Source organism: Scyliorhinus canicula, chromosome 8, assembly GCF_902713615.1.
Source record: "Scyliorhinus canicula chromosome 8, sScyCan1.1, whole genome shotgun sequence".
In the NCBI taxonomy this organism is placed as follows: Eukaryota; Metazoa; Chordata; class Chondrichthyes; order Carcharhiniformes; family Scyliorhinidae; genus Scyliorhinus; species Scyliorhinus canicula.
In genome coordinates this window covers 165,639,413-165,660,065 of record NC_052153.1, presented here as the reverse complement: position 1 = coordinate 165,660,065, position 20,653 = coordinate 165,639,413, and the positions used below count along the sequence as shown (strand labels likewise).

The 20,653-nt window shown below is 47.1% G+C and overlaps 1 protein-coding gene across 2 annotated transcripts in view; it reads left to right on the top strand.

The window, feature by feature from the left end:
- Positions 1-319: 319 nt before the first annotated feature.
- c8h4orf47 (chromosome 8 C4orf47 homolog) overlaps positions 320-20,653 on the top strand; it is a 49,384-nt gene continuing 29,050 nt past the window's right edge. Inside the window, exons 1-4 of one of the 2 annotated variants that reach the window (XM_038805647.1) lie at positions 320-338; positions 597-807; positions 3,672-3,891; positions 19,590-19,727. In XM_038805647.1, coding sequence (XP_038661575.1) covers positions 708-807; positions 3,672-3,891; positions 19,590-19,727 — 458 coding nt within the window. In that variant the 5' untranslated portion in view covers positions 320-338; positions 597-707. The other variant, XM_038805646.1, reaches the window with a different exon arrangement.

Genomic DNA, 20,653 nt, shown 5'->3' with positions numbered 1-20,653 from the left:
GGGAAAGGGGGGGGGAGGGGAGGGGAAAGGGGGGAGGCGGGGAGGCGGACACCTTATATGGTGTTATCTTTGTAACGGGAACCTTCTGGGTGCAACCAAAAGATCAGAGGGGGAGATATGAATCTTCCATCTGTTCATCCGTGGTAGATAAATCTGTATTAATAACAATATTAAAATTAATTCACAAATAGGGGAATTTAATTTTCGTTTTAAGTATCCATACAGCGTTAAATCGTAACATCACATGAGAATATCTTGTGCCCAGCCCTGTTACAAAGCGCACCTCCCCCCTCACCTTGTATCGAGCCTGTTGTAAAGTTGGCTACAACATCTCCAAGGTGACGAGATTCTATAAACACTGGCCAAGTGCAGCAGAGGTGCGCGGTGTCAAATTGGTTGTCAGCTTTCCGTGGGGGGATAGAAACTGATCAAAAATATCTTTGAAAGGGGCAAAAAAAAAAATCACTGCATTTGTCACATGTGACAAACACACACTTAGCTAAAGACAATGAATAACTGTTGAGCATTTTAATCAGCAGCTTTTCCTCCTCTTCCCCCCCCCCCCCCCCCCCCCCCCCCCCCCCCCCCCCCTCCAGGTCTTGCAGCTTGTGTGTGCCTCCCAGATTGAAGGCTTTCCTGATTTTCTCCCCCAAGCCAACTGCGGGAACTCTCGGTGACGGTCTCGACTTTTACACCCGAGCGGAACCATGCCTGGGGATTCGGGAAAATCAGACATGGATAGGATCGGCCTCTTCCAGGAGATGAGCTATGTCACCGTCCAAGATCCATATATCGATACAATGTCAAGTGAGTTTGCTCATCAAACAATAATTCATTGAGAACTAATGGCGATAGAGCGTCACCTCTCGGAGTTGAGAAGTCAGTTTTTACTGCAGACTGTTTTTTTTTACATATAGACATAGCCCTTTGGCAACAATCAGGAAACAGTTTTAATAACATGCACATTGTTCCCAGATGAACTTTTAGATTGCATGAATATGGTACAATCAATTACAACTAGTTTTAACATAACGCAGAATTTTCTGTGTGTTCTGAGCTTATTTTTGGGCATAAAACTGGTTGCAAGCCATGTGAATCTAGAATTGAGACAAACTGCACTCTGTTGGTGACATCATTGGTCCCATTGCTAAATTCATTGAGCCCATTACATGTTCCATTTATATATGGGTGTTAATATGTTAACCAGGGGCATAGCTACTTGTTTATTTGATCACGTGATGTGGGTGTCGCTTTATTGCCCATCCCTAATTGCCTGAGAACTGAGTAGCTTGCTAGGCCTTTTCAAATGGGAATTAAGAATCAACTACATTTCTGTGGGTCTGGAGTCACATGTAGGCCAGACCATGGCAGATTTCCTTTCCCAAAGCACATTAGTGAACCAAATCGTGGAATCCGCTGGCCACAAGGGTGGTGGGAGCAGAACAATCATGATTTCAAAAGGAACTTGAATAGGCACTTGAAATATATAACCTTGTAGAGCTAAACTAGATAGTTTTTAATGACAGTCCACAATAGTTCCCTGGTCAGCATTAGACCTTTTTAATTCCAGATTTTTACTGAATTCAAATTCATATTTCACCATCTGCCATAGTGGGATTCAAACCCAGGTCCCCAGAGCATTATTCTGGTTCTCCAAATGACTAGTCCAGCGACAGTGCCACTGCCTTCCCTTGGAGAAGTAAATCAGGTCTTCAGTTGCATGCTGCAGCCACCCAAGTGGCTACCAACAGAAATCGGTAATTTAAAAAGTAATAAAACTTATTTTAATGCTGAGCCAGGAGGAGCAGGAGTGTTTCTTCCTGTTCGAGAGTATTCTTGATGGCTGCAGCCTTAGTAGCCTTCCAGTGCAAGGAGCTATCCACCCGAGAGAGTTCTGAACGTATAATCATACCAATTAGAAGCAGGGGTAGGTCATTCAGCTCCTCGAGCCTGCTCCGCTATTCAGTAGAGTCATGGCTAATCTGATTGTGGTCTCAGCTCCATTTTCTTTCCTGCCCCTGACATCCTTTGATTCTTGTCAAACAAGAATCTGCGTAACTCGACCTTAAAATGTTCAATAATTCTGCCTCCGCCACTCTCTGGTCAAGAGAATTCCACAGACTAATAACCCTCTGAGAGGGAAAGGATTTGCTTCATCTCCACATTAAATGGGAGACTCCTTTATTTTTAATCTGTGTCCCCCTAGCTCTAGTCCCTCCCACAAGGCAAAACATCCTTTCAGCATCCACGCTGACAAGTCCCCTCAGGATCTCATATGTTTCAAAAAGATCAACTTTCATTTTGCAAAACCCGAATGCATACGGGCCCAACATAATCATAATAATCTTTATTAGTGTCACAAGTAGGCTTACTTTAACACTGCAATGAAGTTACTGTGAAAAGTCCATAGCCGTCACATTCCGGCACTTTTTCAGGTACACAGAGGGAGAATTCAGAATGCCCAATCCACCTACCAAGCACGTCTTTCAGGACTTGTGGGAGGCAACCGGAGCACCCGGAGGAAACCCACGCAGACACGGGAAGAACGTGCAGACTCCGCAAAGACAGTGACCCAAGCCAGGAATTGAACCGGGTCCCTGGTGCTGTAAAGCCATAATGCTAACCACTATGCTACCGTGATGCTCTAGAGGGCATTAAAGAGGAGCGGAGGACAGTAGAGCAGAGGGCAATAGAGCAGAGGACAATAGAGAGGAGGACAGAAGACATTTTGAGGAGGAAAGAGGACATTAAAGAGGAGGACAATAGAGTTTGCACATTCTCCCTATGTCTGTGTGGGTCTCACCCCCACAACCCAAAGATGTGCAGAGTAGGTGGGTTGGCCACGCTAAATTGTCCTTTAATTGGAAAAATTAAAACAAAGAGGAGGACAAGTGCTGGGCTGCACCATGACTTGTCTAATACCCACACCCCGGATCCATTTCTTTCCTCCTAGCCTGCCACTTGATTCATGTCCTCTTCAGCCTTCGTAGAGGTTGCTGATGTATTGAAATGCCTCTGTGCTCTCCCGAGGGGCTGGTTTAGCTCACAAGGCTAAATCGCTGGCTTTTAAAGCAGACCAAGCAGGCCAGCAGCACGGTTCGATTCCCGTACCAGCCTCCCCGGACAGGCGCCGGAATGTGGCGACTAGGGGCTTTTCACAGTAACTTCATTGAAGCCTACTCGTGACAATAAGCGATTTTCATTTCAGAAGCTTTCTAAAATTTGAGCTCCTTTATCTTGTGGCACATTGCTTTAATTTTGACTCGCACACAATTAGCCTCTCCAATCAGTGGTGTCATCCATGGGCCCACCCATGTTTGCCTTTGTAGTTGTGAACAATGATGCAAATTAGACCATTGGCACTTGCAATTCAGATGCTTTTTTAAAAAAAACTGCAAGCCAAATTAGAATTGTTTGCACTGGTGGATGGTAACTGGCAACAGTTTGTTCTTCTTAATGTCAATCTGTCCACAATGTTGTTTACTGTTTGTTATATTTTATATTTTCCTACACAACGCTTCCAACCCTCTGAAACAAATGTGATGCACTTCAATAGAAGTTCTACATCAGATTGGTACTGTATGCTGTTTTATAGTTACTGCATAATCAATGCATTTTCATGCATCAATGATTAATAGTGAACTTACTGCTTTGTCTTTTCCACTTTTAAGAAGCTTTCAATGAGGGGGCTTATAAAGGAAAGCAAATGTTGCTGGAAGGATCAAAAGTGAAGTCAGCCACTCAGGCAGGATACTTTGACCAACAATTTAAGAGGATCTTTGAAAAGGAAGCCTATTCTGATCGAGTTAAATTAAGAAGACAAGCAAAATTGCGTGCGGCCAAAAACAACCTAAATGGCGTTTTCTTTCCGAGTCAGGGGCCAAAACAGTGGTAAGTTTACAAGTATCAAAATGCTACTTTTTGTGTCATTACATTGAATTTCCAACACATGAACAATCATTGGGTCCAACTGGCCAATGCCAGTGTTTATGCTCCACATGCCCCCTCTCACCCCTCTGTATCTAACTCTAGCATAACACCAACTATTCCTTTATCCCTGATGTATTTATCTAGCTGAAGAGTTACAGTGAATAATTGTCTGCTACTGCTGTAATTGGCTAACTCAGTAAGCAAAACTGTACACTGGTGTGGCCAATGGAAATAGTCATTTATTTTCAGTCTTCTGAAGCTTAGAATTCTGTCTGAGGTCTGGCTTAACATCTTGTTGGACACAGTGAAGAACCTTTTAGTATTTATCTGACCAGTAAGTAAAGTCGCCATAGTCCCTGATGACCATAGGCTGCTTTCCCCTTTGAGGGGGAGAGCTGACTGGTGGTGATTTGACCTGAGGGTCATCACACTTCAGGCGAGAGGCAAGGGTGAGAAGGCGAGGCCTTCATGAATAACCTCAGCCAGTACGGGAATTGAACCAGCGCTGTGGGTCAGCCAGTACAGGAATTGAACCAGCGCTGTGGGTCAGCCAGTACAGGAATTGAACCAGCGCTGTGGGCCTCCCTCTTGACCATGGATCAGCCGTTCAGTGAACTGAGCTAAACCCCATCAACACAGAAGCCAACCTTCAGCTAATTCAATTTACTCCACATATCAAGAAACGGCTCAAGTCACTGGATACTACAAAGATTATGGGTCCTGATAATATTCTAACAACAGTACTGAGGACATGTGTTCCAGAACTAGCCATGCTCCTAGCCAATGAACGATCCCCACTGGGAGAAAGCTCTACACTGGTTGGAGTCATACCCAATAGAAAGGAAGATTGAATTGGATTTGTTTATTGTCACGTGTACCGAGGTACAGTGAAAAGTATTGTTTTGCGTTCAGTCCAGACCAATCGTTCCATACGTGAAAAAAAAATCAGAGAACATACATAAATGGATGTTCAGCTTCGATCCCCATAATGAACTCAGTACTTGCCTTAAGTTTAGATCAGGAGTTTGGGAACTCCAGATCCCGGTGGGCCTCAAGACCTCTGTACATGAACTAGCCACACATGCGCAGGTTGTCGATTTCACACATGCATCAACCAGGAAAGGGGCTCATGCTCAGTTAGTGGCTTTTCCCGTCTTCAGGCCAGAGCTGGCCCAGCACATATTACAGAAGCAAAAGAAGAAGAAATGTGAAACTGGTCGTGTGACCCGAACAGTCCCGGGGGCGGGGCGAGGGTGTGCGACAGAGAGAAAGAAGGTCCAAAGGAAGAAGAAGATCCCCAAACCAGTGAGTGGGGCAGAAACAGGTCCCAGAACAATGTCCCATTTAAGGGACAAGGGCAGAGAGCAGAAACAGACGCTGCTAAGTAAAGTTGAGAAAAAGAAGCAGAGCAATAGGCTCTGAATCAAAGAGGAGCAGACTTGAAGCAAATTGGGTTTGAGAGAAACCCTGAAGATCCAAGAGGGCAGCTGAAGTTTCCTGACTCCGTGGTATTCTGCTTGACATGGCCAAAGATATGAAAGTGTGCTTGCACGGTGAGCTTGAGTATAGCCAGAATCCAGAGGAAAGGAATTTCAGAAGGCAAGATTGAAACCCTGGACATGAATCCTGGTTGAAGCCACCCAAGTGGGAGTGACATTCGGAGAGAATTCCAAGGCAACTTCTCCAAATGTGGAGATTAGAAACCCTAATGAGAAAGTGCCAGCGAGATCAGTTGGGTCACAGCCGAGCGGATGGTCTATTTTTAATGTTTAGCTCCGTGGTCTGAGTCGCCATGGAGCACGGTGCGGCGTGACAAGCTTCTGGGTGGGTTGTTGCGAAATCCATAGAATCTGCTTTGGTCATATGCCATTTAGTTTGGAGTGTAATGTGGCTGACCACAGTTGGCCAGCTTGTTCACATACCATGGGCTGGATTCTCTGTTTTTGTGACTATGTCCACACACCGTCGTAAAAACTGTAGCCCTTTCATGCCAGAAAAACTAGCGTAAAAGGGCCACATATTCCAAGTCCTGCAGGGGGCTGGCAGGGAACCTGCCTAAATCTCGCTGCTTTTGCTGCAGATATGGGCCCTAGCACTTCCAGGTCGGAGGCCGCGCATGCGCACGGCGGCGGTCTCCAGCGGCCGCGCCGTGCTCCATAGCGACTCTGACCGTGGAGCTGGACATTAAAAATAGACCCCCCCCCGTGCCCCCTCCCCCCTCCCGTGGGCGCGACCCTCACTGCCCGCCCAATATTGCCCAGCCCTGTATAAGCCCCCCCCCCCCCCCCCCCCCCCCCCCGGCCCTCCAACGGCCCGACCTGGGCGGACTATATCCCACGAGCATCCTGACCGGCATGACCATGTTTGATCCACGCCGTTGGGACTTCGGCCGGTCAGGGGCGGAGAATGGCAGGGCGAGCCTCCGGCAATGGCCGCAGGTAGGTGATATGCGGCGCAGCGTACTCTCCGAGTACACCGCTTTTCAACGCCTGGAGAATCGGGGAACCCACGCCAGTCCCGATTTCATGCACCCGAATGGATTCTCTCTCTCCCTGCGATTTCGCCGTCGGGGTGTGGCGAATTCAGCCCCATATACTTACCCTGAGTATAAGACAGATATTTGAATCATTATTTTAACTAAGATTTTTCCAACATTTTAGTCTGGCAGTTTATTTTTCTTGTTTATTGAACATTTTATTCTTTTTGTTAAAAAAGTTCAGCAGCAGGACATCCGGTGGCAGCTATGAGGTGAACAGTCGCACACGCGGTGGCTCCTGCCTGGGGATTTGTTTTTCTTTTTGCTCTTTCTGCTTGGTTAACGGGGGATTTTTGGGAAGAAATTGGTGCAGTATGATAGAATAAGATCCCCTCTTTTGAGTGATGTCGGTTGGATATGACACTAGGCAGAAGATGAGCAAGGGAGCGTCATCAGATTCAGAAGGTCCACAAGCTGCAGAAGGGGAGAAAGTGGCGGAGGTCTCTGAGGCCTCGTTGTCCCTTCAGTGGAAATTTGTGAAGAGATGAAAATCTAGAACCTAGAATGGCAAGGGAAAGTAGAAGTTTGCACAAAAGAGCATAAGGAGTCTCCAAAAACAGTTAGCAGAAGCACAATTACAGAATGCAAGCTTGAATGATCAATGAAGATTGTCGCGAACCAACTTTCATGTATGAAATATGAAACAAAATGCGAACTAATGAGAACACTAGAATGCAGCTAAGGGGAAGTAGAACACTTGAAAGAGTACTTAAAATGATTAATTGATGTACTTGTGGAAACAAATTGAACAAAAATGGATCTTCAAATAAAACCTGATGAACAGGAGAATGAATTGCTGATGAATTAGAATAGTTGCTTTAAAGCAAAATTATCAATCAAAGCTGAACTTTGGTCCAATCTGATCAACATTATGGATGAGATGTGAAGTGTGGAAGAGCAAATTGGGACTTAAAAGCAGAAAGGCGAATTCTACAGAACGGACTGAAGATCTGAGGATTGAATTTATAGAGTCAAAGGAGTAGATAGTGACCATGGAAGAAAAAATCCAAAACAAACTGAATGTTCAGGGGAAGTTGTTAAGCGTATACAAGAATACAAGTCAACGTACCGGATTTGTTGCAGACTTGAATTGAAAGATTCAAAGGGCAGAATTTTACGTGGCAGAGGCAGGGCCAGACAGAAGTTCATGCCTGCGGGTGGGCCTGTAAAATTCCGCCCTTAAGCACAAATCACAAATGGGGGGGGGGAAAAAAGAAAATGATCAGAATTTTGGTAAACAATGTGATGGGAATAAATACTGCCTTTATCCACCCCTGAAATAAGGGAATAAATTAACAACTACCTAGGCCCACAACTGCCGAATGGCCAAAGAGTGGTCCAATGCCAAGGAATGGAAAAAGAGGATAAAAACATACCCAGATGACCGAACAACCTCCAAGTCAACAGAGTTTACAGGCACGTCAATGCTGACCATTCCGCCCACAGTGTGAATGAGAGATAGATGAGTTGTAAGGCCTTCCGGCCGCCTGAGCCTATGAACTTGGAGGCCTGAAGGAGACAGATCGGGTAATAATAATGAGATAAATTCATGGGGTAATTTAGAATAACCTTGAAGTACGTCAGATAAAGACTCGGGTGGGGGGGGGGGGGGGGCTAGTATTAGGATCTGCCACATAGGGTTAAGTGGGTCTTAGTACAGTACCGCCCACAGAGTAATGTAACAGAACACATGATCCACACCCAGTGGGCCAGTTGAGTGTTGGACTGAACCATGTGCACAAGTAAGCATGGAGACAGCTCCTAACTTTAACTGCTACAGTATATATACTGTATATATGATATAATTTAAGTAGCACGGAGAGAGAGGAGAGAGTTCATTTAAATAGCGTGGAGAGAGATAGTGCGGAGAGAGAGGCAAGAGTTCATTTCAACAGCGAGGAGAGAGTTAATTTAAATAGTGCGGAAACAGAGTAGTGAGTTCATAAGATGAGCTAGCCGACCACTGCACCGTGGTAAAAGAGGTAATTCAATTGGGGGGGAGCACTGGGAGAGAGTTTATTTAAATAGCACGGAGAGAGAGGAGAGAGTTCATTTCCATAGCGGGGAAAGCCAGGAGAGATTTCTAGCAGAAAGGATAAATAGGGTGGTCTCAAGGACTTTAACTAGCAATTGGGGGGGAGGGAAGGGTAAAACTACAGGAAGTATATTGGTTAATAGGAAGCAAAGCAACAGGTTACCACATAGGGAGGTGGGTTCAACTACAGCCGAAATTTTGAAAAAAGTTAAAAGGAAGAAGAACTCAGGAAATGTTATTAATGATGGCAGCACGGTGGCACAGTGGATTAGCCCTGCAGCCTCATGACGCCCAGGTCCCAGGTTCGATCCTGGCTCTAGGTCACTGTCCGTGTGGAGTTTGCACATTCGTGGTCTTTGCGTGGGTTTCGCCCCCAGAACCCAAAGATGTGCAGGCTAGGTGAATTGACCACGCTAAATTGCCCCTTAATTGGAAAAAATGAATTGGGTACTCTAAATTAATTTTAAAAAAAGGAAATGTTATTAATGGAGGTGTTAGGATTCAAAAAGAAGGTAAAAAAACTAGCATCAGGGCACTTTACCTACATGCTCGTAGCATTCAAAATAAGGTAAGTGAGTTGACGGAACAAATCATCGTGAATGAGTATGATTTAGTGGCCATTACAGAGACATAGTTGCAAGGTGGTTATGACTGGAGTTAAATATCCAGGGGTATCAGACTATTCGAAAGGACAGACAGGCAGGTAAGGGAGGTGGCATAGCTCTGATATTTAAGAATTACATCAGGGCAGTAGTGAGAGATGATGTAGGTTCTCTGGAGAAAAAGGTTGAATCCATTTGGGTGGAAATTAGAAACAATAAGGAGAAAAGATCGCTAATAGGCGTAGTCTATAGGCCACCAAATAATAACAACATGGTGGGGCAGACAATAAACAAAGAAATAACTAATGCATATAAAAATCGTACGGCAATTATCATGGGGGATTTTAACCTGCATGTCGATTGAGCAAACCAGGACGGTCAAGGCAGCCTTGAGGAGGAGTTCATAGAATGTATCCACGATAGTTTCCTCAAATGTATGTAATGGAACCTACGAGGGACCAAGCTATCCTAGATCTGGTTCTATGTAATGAGACAGGAATAGTGAATGATCTCATAGTTAGGGATCCTCTCGGAAGGAGTGATCACAGTATGGTTAAATTTAAAATACAGATGGAGGGTGAGAAGGTAAAATACAATAAATATGGGTTGGGACAGGGGAAATATTTAGATGTATGCAGGTCTGAGATTTTGCTAAGAAGGAGATACGGAGCTTTCCGGTGGCGCCTGCTTCCACCTTGTTGGAGGAGGTGCTGATGACAGGGGGAATGGAGGAGGGGATGGTGTCAGCGATTTATGGGGGCGATTCTGGGCGAAGAGAAGGCACCACTGAAGTAGATTTTGTTTTAAAATAATTTTTATTCAAATTTTTCAACAACAAATTTCTCCCAACAATAAAATAAACAAGGTATAGAAATAAACAGAAAGAAGGACCCCCCCCCCCTCCCCAATACAAAGCAATAAATTAATATCAATACAAAAAAGAAGAAAGTAGCAAACAAACAGTCGCAAAAACAAACCCCTGAACAGACCCCCCCGGGTTGCTGCTGAGATTGACCACCCTCTAACCCTCTGCCAGAAAATTGAGAAAGGGCTGCCACCGCCGGACGAACCCTTGTACCGAACCCCTCAGGGAAAACTTGACCTTCTCCAGCCTGATGAACCCGGCCATGTCGTTAACCCAGGCCTCCGGGCTCTGGGGCTTCGCGTCCCTCCACTGTAAAAGAATCCTATGCCAGGCTACTAGAGACGCAAAGGCCAGGGTACCGGCCTCTCTCGCCTCCTGCACTCCCGGCTCCGATGCTGCCCCAAAGATTGCGAGCCCCCAGCCTGGTTCCACCCTGGAACCGAACACCTTGGACAAGGTCCCCGCCACCCCCTTCCAAACCCCTCCAACGCCGGACATGCCCAGAACATGTGGGTGTGGTTTTCCGGGCCTCCCGAACACCTCCCAAACCTGTCCTCTTCCCCCAAAGAACCGGCTCATCCTGGCCCCAGTCATGTGCGCCCTATGCAGCACCTTCAGCTGAATTAAGCTGAGCCGTGCGCAAGAAGAGGACGAGTTCACCCTCCCCAGGGCGTCCGCCCACGTCCTATCGTCTATCTCCTCTCCCAGCTCCTCCTCCCACTTCGCTTTCAGCTCTTCCACCGAGGCCTCCTCCTCCTCCTGCATCACCTGATAAATTGCCGAGATCCTACCCTCACCGACCCACGTCCCTGAGAGCACCCTATCCTGCACCCCCCTTGGCGGCAGCCGCGGAAACTCCGCCACCTGCCGCCTAACAAACGCCCTAATCTGCATATACCTGAAAGCATTCCCAGGGGGGAGGCCCCACCTCCCCTCCAACTCCTCTAAAGTCGCAAACTTCCCCTCGAGGAAAATGTCCCCCATCCGCCTGATGCCTGCCCCATGCCAACTCAAAAACCCACCATCTATTCTCCCTGGTGCAAACCGGTGATTGCCCTGTAACGGGGCCCACACTGAGGCCTTCACTTCCCCTCTATGCCGCCTCCACTGCCCCAAAATTTGAGGGAAGCCACCACTACTGGACTCGTAGAGTACCTTGCCGGGGGGAATGGGTGCGGGGCCGTCACCAATGCCTCCAAACTCGTACCCACACAGGACGCCACCTCCAACCTCTTCCATGCGGCACCCTCCCCTCCATCACCCACCTACGAATTATTGCCACGTTCGCAGCCCAGTAATACCCACACACGTTGGGCAATGCCAAACCGCCTACCTCCCTGCCTCGCTCCAGGAAAACCCTCCTCTCTCTCGGGGTCTTCCGCGCCCACACGAACCCCAGAATACTCTTATTAACCCTCCTAAAAAAAGCCTTCGCAATCAATATGGGGAGGCACTGGAAGAGAAACAAAAACCTCGGGAGCACCGTCACCTTAACTGACTGGACCCCACCGGCCAAAGAGAGTGGCAGCGCATCCCACCTCCTAAACTCCTCCTTCATCTGTTCCACCAGCCTTGAAAAGTTTAGCCTATGCAGGGCCCCCCAGCTCCTAGCTATCTGGACCCCAAGATATCTAAAGCTCCTCTCCGCCCTCTTCAATGGGAGCTCTCCTATCTCCCTCTCCTGGTCCCCCAGGTGCAGCACAAACAGCTCACTTTTCCCCACATTGAACTTATAGGCCGAAAAATCCCCCCCCCCCCCCCCCCCCCCCCCCCCCCCCCACCTCCGCATCCATCAATGCTACTATTTCTGCCTCCCCATCCGCCGACGCCATCATTATGACATTAAGAAGCCGACGCACATTAACATTCAGCTGCCTCCCCTTCACAAACCCCGTTTGGGCCTCATGGATAACCATCGGGACCACATCTTCCAACATCCTGGACAGTATCTTAGCCAACAACTTTGCGTCCATGTCGAGGAGCGAAATCGGCCTGTAAGACCCATACTGGAAGGGGTCCTAATCCCGCTTCAGGATCAGTGAGATTATTGCTCTAGACATCGTCGGGGGCAAAACCCCCCCCCATCCCTCGCCTCATTCAGGGTCCTCACAAGCAACGGGCCCAGCAGACCTGAGAACTTCTTATAAAATCCATTGGGACCCGTCAGGTCCCGGTGCTTTCCCTGTCTGCATGCTCCCCAGAGCCTCCATCAGCTCCTCCAACTCGATTGAGGCCCCCAGACCCTCCACCCGCTCATCCTTCACTCTTGGGAACTCCAGCTTATCCAGAAATCCTGCCGGGGGGAATGGGTGCGGGGCCGTCACCAATGCCTCCAAACTCGTACCCACACAGGACGCCACCTCCATCCTGCCCACCTCCCTAAGGGGGCCTGCCCGGTACAGCCCCTCGTAAAAGGATCTGAGCACCCCATTAATGTCCCTGCCACTCCGCACCAGGTTCCCTCCTGCATCTGTGACTCCCCCTATCTCTCTCGCTGCCTCCCGCTTCCGGAGCTGGTGGGCCAGCATCCGACTTGCCTTCTCCCCGTACTCATATACTGCCCCCTGTGCCCTCCTCCACTGCACCTCCGCCTTCCGGGTGGTTAAAATGTCAAATTCCGCTTGGAGATTGCGCCGCTTCCTCAAAAGCCCCTCCTCCGGGACATCCGCATACCTCCTATCCGCCCTTACCATTTCCTCCACCAGCCTCTCCCTCTCGGCCCTCTCCCTGTGCGCCCGAATGGATATCAGCTCCCCTCTAACCACCGCCTTAAGCGCTTCCCAAACCACCCCAACTTGCACCTCCCCGTTATCATTAGCTTCCAAATACCCCTCTATACCCCTACGGACCCGCCCACATACTTCCTCCTCTGCCAGAAGCCCCACATCTAACCTCCACAGTGGGCGCTGATCCTTCCCCTCCCCCAGCTCCAGGTCCACCGAATGCGGAGCGTGGTCTGATATGGCTATCGCCGAATACTCCGCCCCCCACCACTCTCGGGATTAGCACCCTGCTGAGAACAAAAAAGTCAATCCGGGAGTAAGCCTTGTGGACATGGGAGAGAAAGGAAAACTCCCTACCTCCTGGCCTCAAACACCTCCAAGGGTCTACCCTTCCCATCTGATCCATGAACCCCTCAGCACTGAGGCTGCCGCCGGCCTCTTGCCCGTCCTTGACTTTGAACGAACCAGAGCCGGATCCAACACAGTATTGAAATCCCCTCCCAAGATCAAGGTCCAGGGATCCGGCTCAACATTCGCTGCATGAAGCCCGCATCGTCCCAGTTGGGGGGCGTACACATTAACCAGAACCACCCGCTCCCCTTACCACTGAAGTAGATTAAGGCAAAGTGGGAGGAAGTGTTGGGAGAGAGCATGGAGAAAGGGTTGTGGTGTGAGGTGCTCCGGAGGGTGAATGCCTCAACTTAGTGCGTGAGGTTGGGGCTGTATAGGGCGCACCTCACAAAGACAAGGATGAGCCAACTCTTTGAGGGCGTAGAGGATGTTTGTGAACATTGCAGGAAGGGAGCCCGCAAACCATGTTCATATGTTTTGGTCCTGTCCAAAGCTGGAGGGGTATTGGAGGGTGGTGTTCAGGGTAATTTCGAAGGTGGTACACGTGAGGCGTCAGCCGGGTCCTCTGGAGGCCATATTTGGGGTATCGGATTGGCCCGGGTTGGAAGTGGGTGCGGAAAATATTTTAGCCTTCGCCTCGCTGATCACCCAAAGGCCAATCCTGTTGGGGTGCAGGTCAGTTTCTCCAAAAGACTTTATGCTGGGACAATTGAGGAACAGTGGAGGACTTTCAAACAATTTTCCACAGTGCTCAGCAAAAGTAAAAAGGAAGTTATATAGGAAAATGGATAATCAGCCATGGATATCTCCGTGGTGGGGGGATCTGTTGCTGTTTTTAACATTCGAGAAGGTGAAGTTTGAGTTGATGGAAGGGTTCTATAATTCATGGGCTTTGTTTATTATGCACTTTCAAGACTTGGATGACATCGAACATTGGGAGGGGAGGGGTTGGGAGGGACAAGAAGTGGTTAGACTGTATGGTGTTGGTGACTATGTATGGGTGGATGATGGATTCCTAAATTCTTTCCTTTGATTCTACTTAAAATGTTGAGGGTTATTTGGGGGTTGGTGGGAGGTAGGAATTGTTGGTCAGGGGATTGACATTATATTTGTGACCATTGATTGTTTGTTGATGGGTGTAAATTTGGCTGAAAATGTGAAAAAGGAGGAGAATAAAAATATTTATTTAAAAAAAAGTTAAAATCCAATACAAGTGTCTTCTGCTTAAACAAAGGAGACAACAGTGGGATGAGGGAGGAGTTGGCTAAGGTAGACTGGGAGCAAAGACTTTATGCTGGGACAATTGAGGAACAGTGGAGGACTTTCAAACAATTTTTCACAGTGCTCAGCAAAAGTAAAAAGGAAGTTATATAGGAAAAGGGATAATCAGCCATGGATATCTAAGGAAGTAAAGGAGGGTATCACCTTGAAAGAAAATGCATACAAAGTGGCAAAGATTAGTGGGAAGCTAGAAGATTGGTAAATCTTTAAAGGTCAACTCAAAGCCATGGAAAAAGCTATAAAGAAAAGTAAGATGGATTATGAGAGTAAACTAGCTCAGAATATAAAAACAGATAGCAAACGTTTCTACAAATATATCAAACGAAAGAGTGGCTAAGGTAAAACATTCGTCCTTTAGTGGATCAGAAGAAGGATTTAATAATGGGAAATGAGAAAATGGCCGAGGCAATGAACAGGTATTTTAAGTCGGTCTTCTCAGACACAAATAACATGCCAATAATTGATTGCTATGGCAGGTGAGGATCTAAAAACAATCATTAACACTAAGGAGGTAGTGTTGGGCAAATATGGAACAAAGAACAATACAGCACAGGAACAGGACCTTTGACCCTCCAAGCTTGTACCGGTCATGATACCAACCTTTGCCAAAACCCTCAGCAGTTCCTTGTGCCGTATCCCTCTATACCCATCCTATCCATGTGTTTGTCAAAGTGCCTTTTGAATGCCGTTAATGTATCTGCCTCCACAACCTCCCGTGACAACATATTCCAGGCTCTCACCACCCTCTGCATAAAATACCTACCTCGCACATCTCCTCTAAAGTTTGCCCCACGGAGGTTGGCATGTGGCGCAGTGGTTAGCACTGGGACTGCGGCACTGAGGACCCGAGTTTGAATCTCGGCCCTGGGTCACTGTCCGTGTGTAGTTTATATATTCCCCCGAGTCTGCGTGGGTTTCACCCCACAACCCAAAGATGTGTAGATTAGGTGGATTGGCCACGCTAAATTGCTCCTTAATTGGAAAAATAAAATAATTGGGTACTGTATTTTTAAAAACACTTTGCCCCACGGACCTTAAATCTATGCCCCCTGGTGACTGACCCCTCCCCCTTGGGAAATAGTGCCTGCCCATCCCTATCCATATCCATGCCCCTCATAATCTTGTGGAACTCTATCAGGTCACCCCTCAACCTCCATCATTCTAATGAAAATTATTCAGCCTCTCCGCATAGCTAACACCCTACAGACCAGGCAACACCCTGGTAAACCTCCTCTGCACCCTCTCCAAAGCCTCCACATTCTTCTGGCAGTGTGGTGACCAGAATTGTGCGCAATATTCCGAGTGCGGCCTTACCAAGGTTCTATACAACTATCGCATGACTTGCCAGTTTTTTTACAGATGTCCCGTCCAATAAAGGCGAGCATTCAGTATGCATTCTTGACTACCTTGTCCACTTGTGTTGCCACCTTCAAAGATCTGTGGACCTGCACACCCAGATCTCTCTGACTTTCTATATTCCTAAGAGTTTTACCATTTACGGTATATTTCCACTCATGTTAGACCTACGAAAATGCATTACCTCACATTTGTCTGGATTAAACTCCATTTGCCATTTCTCTTGCCAAGTCTCCAACCTATTTTTGTCCTGCTGCATCTAGAGTAATGGGGCTAAAGGTAAACAAGTCTCCTAGCCCTGATTGAATGCATCCTGGGTGCTAAAAGAGATGTGGGGAGAAATAGCAAATACGGTAATTTAACAAAATTTGCTGAACTCTGGGGTGGTTCCGGCAAATTGGAAAACTGCAAGTGTGATGCCACTGTTTAAAAAAGGAGGTAGACAAATGGCGAGTAACTATAGACCGGTTAGTTAACCTACTGTAGTGGGGAAAATGTTGAGTCTATCATCCAAGAAAAAATAGCGAGACGTCAGGATAGAAATTGCCCCATTAGGACAGACGCAGCATGGGTTCATGAAAGGCAGGTCATGTCTAACTAATTTATTGGAATTTTTTGAAGACATTACTAGCACGGTGGACAACAGGGGACTGGAGGATGTGGTGTATCTGGATTTCCAGAATGTTTCAACAAGGTGCTGCACTAAAGGCTATGCATAAGATAAGGGTGAATGGTGTTACGGGCAATGTATCAGCATGGATAGAGGACTAGTTAACTAACAGAAAGCAAAGTCCAAAAATGTGCAGGTTAGGGGGATTGTCCATGTTAAATTGCCCTTAGTGTCCAAAAAGATTAAGTGCAGTTACTGGGTTACGGGGATAGGGTGGAGGCGTGGGCTTAAGTAAGGTGCTCTTTCCAAGAGCTAGTGCAGACTCGATGGGCCGAATGGCCTCCTTCTGCACTGTAAACTCTATGATTCTATGAAAGAGTCGGGATAAATGGATGTTTTTCTGGTTGCTAATCAGTGCCTCAGGGATCAGTTTTGGGACCACAATTGTTTACAATTTACATAGATGATTTGGAGTTGGCGACCAAGTGTGACATGTCACAATTCGCAGATGACACTAAGGTGAGTGGTAGAGTAAAGTGTGCAGAGGACACAAAGTCTGCAGAGGAATATAGATTAAGTGAGTGGGCAAGGAACCGGCAGATGGAGTACGATGTTGGTAAATGTGAGGTCATCCATTTTGGTAGGAATAAAAGCAAAATGGACTATTATTTAAATGGTTAAAAAATAGCAGCATGCTGCTGTGCAGAGGGACCTGGGTGTCTTTGTGCATGAATCACAAAAAGTTGGTTTGCAGGTGCAGCAGGTAATTATGAACACAAATAGAGTTTTGTCCTTCATTGCTGGAGGGATTGAGTTTAAAAACAGGGAGGTTATGTTGCAGCTGTACAGGGTACTGGTGAGGCCGAACCTGGAGTACTGTGTACAGTTTTTCTCCATACTTGAGATAGGATGTACTGGTATTGGACTGGTTGCAGAGGCGATTCAGTTGGTTGATTCCAGAGTTGAGAGGATTGGCTTATGAGGAGAGACTGAGTAGACTGGGGCTATACTTTTGATTTGATTTATTATTTATAATATTTATACTCATTGGAATTTAGAAGAATGAGGGGAGTTCTTATAGAAACTTATAATATAATAATCTTTATTAGTGTCACAAGTAGGCTTATATTAACACTGCAATGACGTTACTGTGAAAATCCCCTTGTCGCCACACTCCGGCGCCTGCTCGTGTACACTAAGGGAAAATTTAGAATGTCCAATTAACCTAACAGCATGTCTTTCTGTGGGAGGAAACCGGAGCGCCTGGAGGAAACCCAAACAGACACGGGGAGAACGTGCAGACTCCACACAAACAGTGACTAAAGCTGGGAATTGAACCCAGCTCCCTGGTGCTGTGAAGCAACTGTGCTGCTGTGCCGTCCCTTATGGTGGGGTGACATCTTCAGTACCAATATCACGGTAGCACAGTGTTAACCACTGTGCTACCGTGCCGCCCAATATGAAGGGGATAGTTAAGATAGCAGCAGGGAGGCTGTTTCCACTGGCGGGTGAAACTAGAACTGGGGGGCATAGCCTCAAAGTAAGGGGGGGAGCAGGTTTAGACTGAGTTGAGGAGGAACTTCTTCAACCAAAGGGTTGTAAATCTGTGGAATTCCTTGCCTAGTGAAGCAATTGAGGCTGCCTCGTTGAATGCTTTGAAGGCAAAGTTAGATAGATTTTTGAACAGTAAAGGAATTAAGGGTTATGGTGAGCAGGCAGGTAAGTGAAGCTGAGTCCACAAAAAAATTAGCCATGATCTTATTGAATGGCGGAGCAGACTCAAGGGCCAGATGGCCTACTCCTGCTCCTAGTTATGCGCAGCACAGTTGCACAATGGGAGGCACAGTGGCAGAGTGGTTCGCACAACGGCTTCACAGCGCCAGGGTTCCAGGTTCGATTCCCGTCTTGGGTCACTGTGCAGAGTCTGCACGTTTTCCCTGAGTCTGCGTGGGTTTCCTCCGGGTGCTCCAGTTTCCTCCCACAGTCCAAAGATGTAACTTCATTTGAAGCCTACTTGTGACAAGCGATTTTCAGTTTCATTTCATTTTCATTTCATGTGCAGGGATAGGCGGATTGTCTGTGCTAAATTGCCCTTCGTGTCCAAAAAAGGTATGGTGGGGTTACGGGGATAGGGTGGAAGTATGGGGATAGGGTGGAGGTGCTGTGCTTTTTCCAAGGACCGGTGCAGACCCAATGGACCGAATGGCCTCCTTCTGCACTGTAAATTCTGTGATTCTATGAGTTCTTATGTTCTTAATTCTTATAGTTAATAAGTGCAGACAGTTAACCTACTTAAGACTACAAAAACCTCATTAAGACCTAACAAATGGTATCCAACACCCTACAATAACGGCCCAAGGTGGCTTTTTGAAGATGAAGGAGCCAAAGTGAGGGTTTCCAGCTTGGAAGGAAAGAGAGAGAAAGAGAACATCTTTGTCTTAAGGCACCCACTCTCTAATTTTCTAAAATTCTCAATTCAAAAATTGAAACTGAGCCAACATTGGGTGGGCAATTCCTCTACCAGGTGGCCTCAGCTCTGGACAGGCAGGCGAGGAGGTCCTCAAAGCTTGCCTGGAACTCTTTACCCCAGGCCTTTCACTGGGAATTTGCCTCCAGGAAGCTGCGCTAGTCCCTGACATTTTGGGCCTGTCAGTCTAGTTGGCCTCTAGTGGCAATTTAACCCAACTCCTATCCGCCTTCTGGTAAAATGGCGGGATACTGTAGCTTGCTGCCATCTGTTATGATCCCAGTTGATGTCATAACTGGACGGGAAGATGCCAGAATGTAATCCTGGCTCAAAAGACCATGGGCAGGATTCTCCGTCCCTCCGCACCAGTTTTCCGGTGCTGTGCACCCCCGTTGGCAGAGGGATTCTCCGTCCCGTCTGCCGGCCAATGGGGTTTCCCATTGTGGGCAGCCCCACGCCGTCGATAAATCCCCGGGTGTGGGTGTGCTATCGGCGCAATGGAAAATCCCGCCAGCAGAGAATTCTGCCCCATAACTTTTTAATTTCTAAAGAAAATGTGGAGGAACATAACAGGGCTGCTAATTAGTTTTAAGAACAAGCAAAAAAATTGTTAAGACATGACAAGTTTTATTGTGATACAATATTCCTTTACTCCCCCGAGCATCACAATCATAGACTAAGTTTAAGATTAATTCTCATTCTATTTTTTTCCATTTTTATAAATGTTTTGGTTGTTCTTTGCTGGTTTCTAGAACACTCCTACTCCCCTTGCAACATTACGAGCTCCTTTTAATCTAATGAAATGTTTTCCACATTGGCTTGTATTTCTTCAGGTCTGGATTGGGCAGTTACTATGGAACATTCAGTGGTTCGTACAAAGCCTTCAGCGGGCTAGCTAAGCCAAAACTGCCTTTTGTTCCAGAAAATAAAAACTTTTTCACCAACCCTGGAAAACTAGGAACTGGCTCTGGGTAAGCGAATATCTCATAGCAATTGAGAAGTGACAGCGTATCCCCATCTAAGCTCCCCGAAACACATTAAGCCAGCTGATCAGTTTGTTTATTTACAGAATTGTCTTCTTTCTTCCCCACCTTTCTTGCCTTCTCTCCACCAGGCACTGCCTCGTGTTCCTAGACAGTACCACAAGGAAGCTATTTGCCGGTGGAAGTGAAGGGGAGCAGCCAAGTTGTGCTTTGTCTTTCTGATGTCCACTCATCTGCACTGCTCAGCAGACGTTATTAAATGGTAATCAGGAATGGTAGCCCTTATGGTAACCACTTTTCCTTCACTCCATCAGGGAGGTGAAGGCCAACTGTAGCACTTTTGCTGCTACCCTAGTTTTGACAATGAGCTCCCTGTCATCACTAAGACTACGTATTTCCGCCTCTGAAACATGGTCCGATTTAAACCCCCCCCCCCAAACTCCCCCGGTCTCAGCTCGTCTGCTGCTGAAATCCTCGATCGTGCCATCTTTACCTCTAAACCCGACTATTCCAGTGCTCGTCTTTCACATTCTGACTTCTGCAAACTTGAGGTCACCTAAAACTCTGCTGCCCAGGTCTTGTCGCAGCAAGTTCTGTGCCCTATCCCCCACCCCCATGCACTCGCCGGCCTGCAGTGGTTCCCAGGCGAGCATTGTTTGGATTTTAAAATTCTCATCCTTGTTTTCAAATCCCTGCTTGGCTTTGCCCCTCCCTATCTCTGTCATCTCCTCCATCCCTGCTGGCCTTTCTGACTTTGAGCATCCCAATTTTAATTGCTCTGCCATTGGGAGCCATGTCTTCAGTTGTCTAGGCCCTAAGCTCAGGAACTCACTACACCTCTTTGTCTCGCTATCTCAGTTTTCTCCTTTTGACACTCCGAAAAACATACCTCTTTGACCAAGCTTTTGGTCATG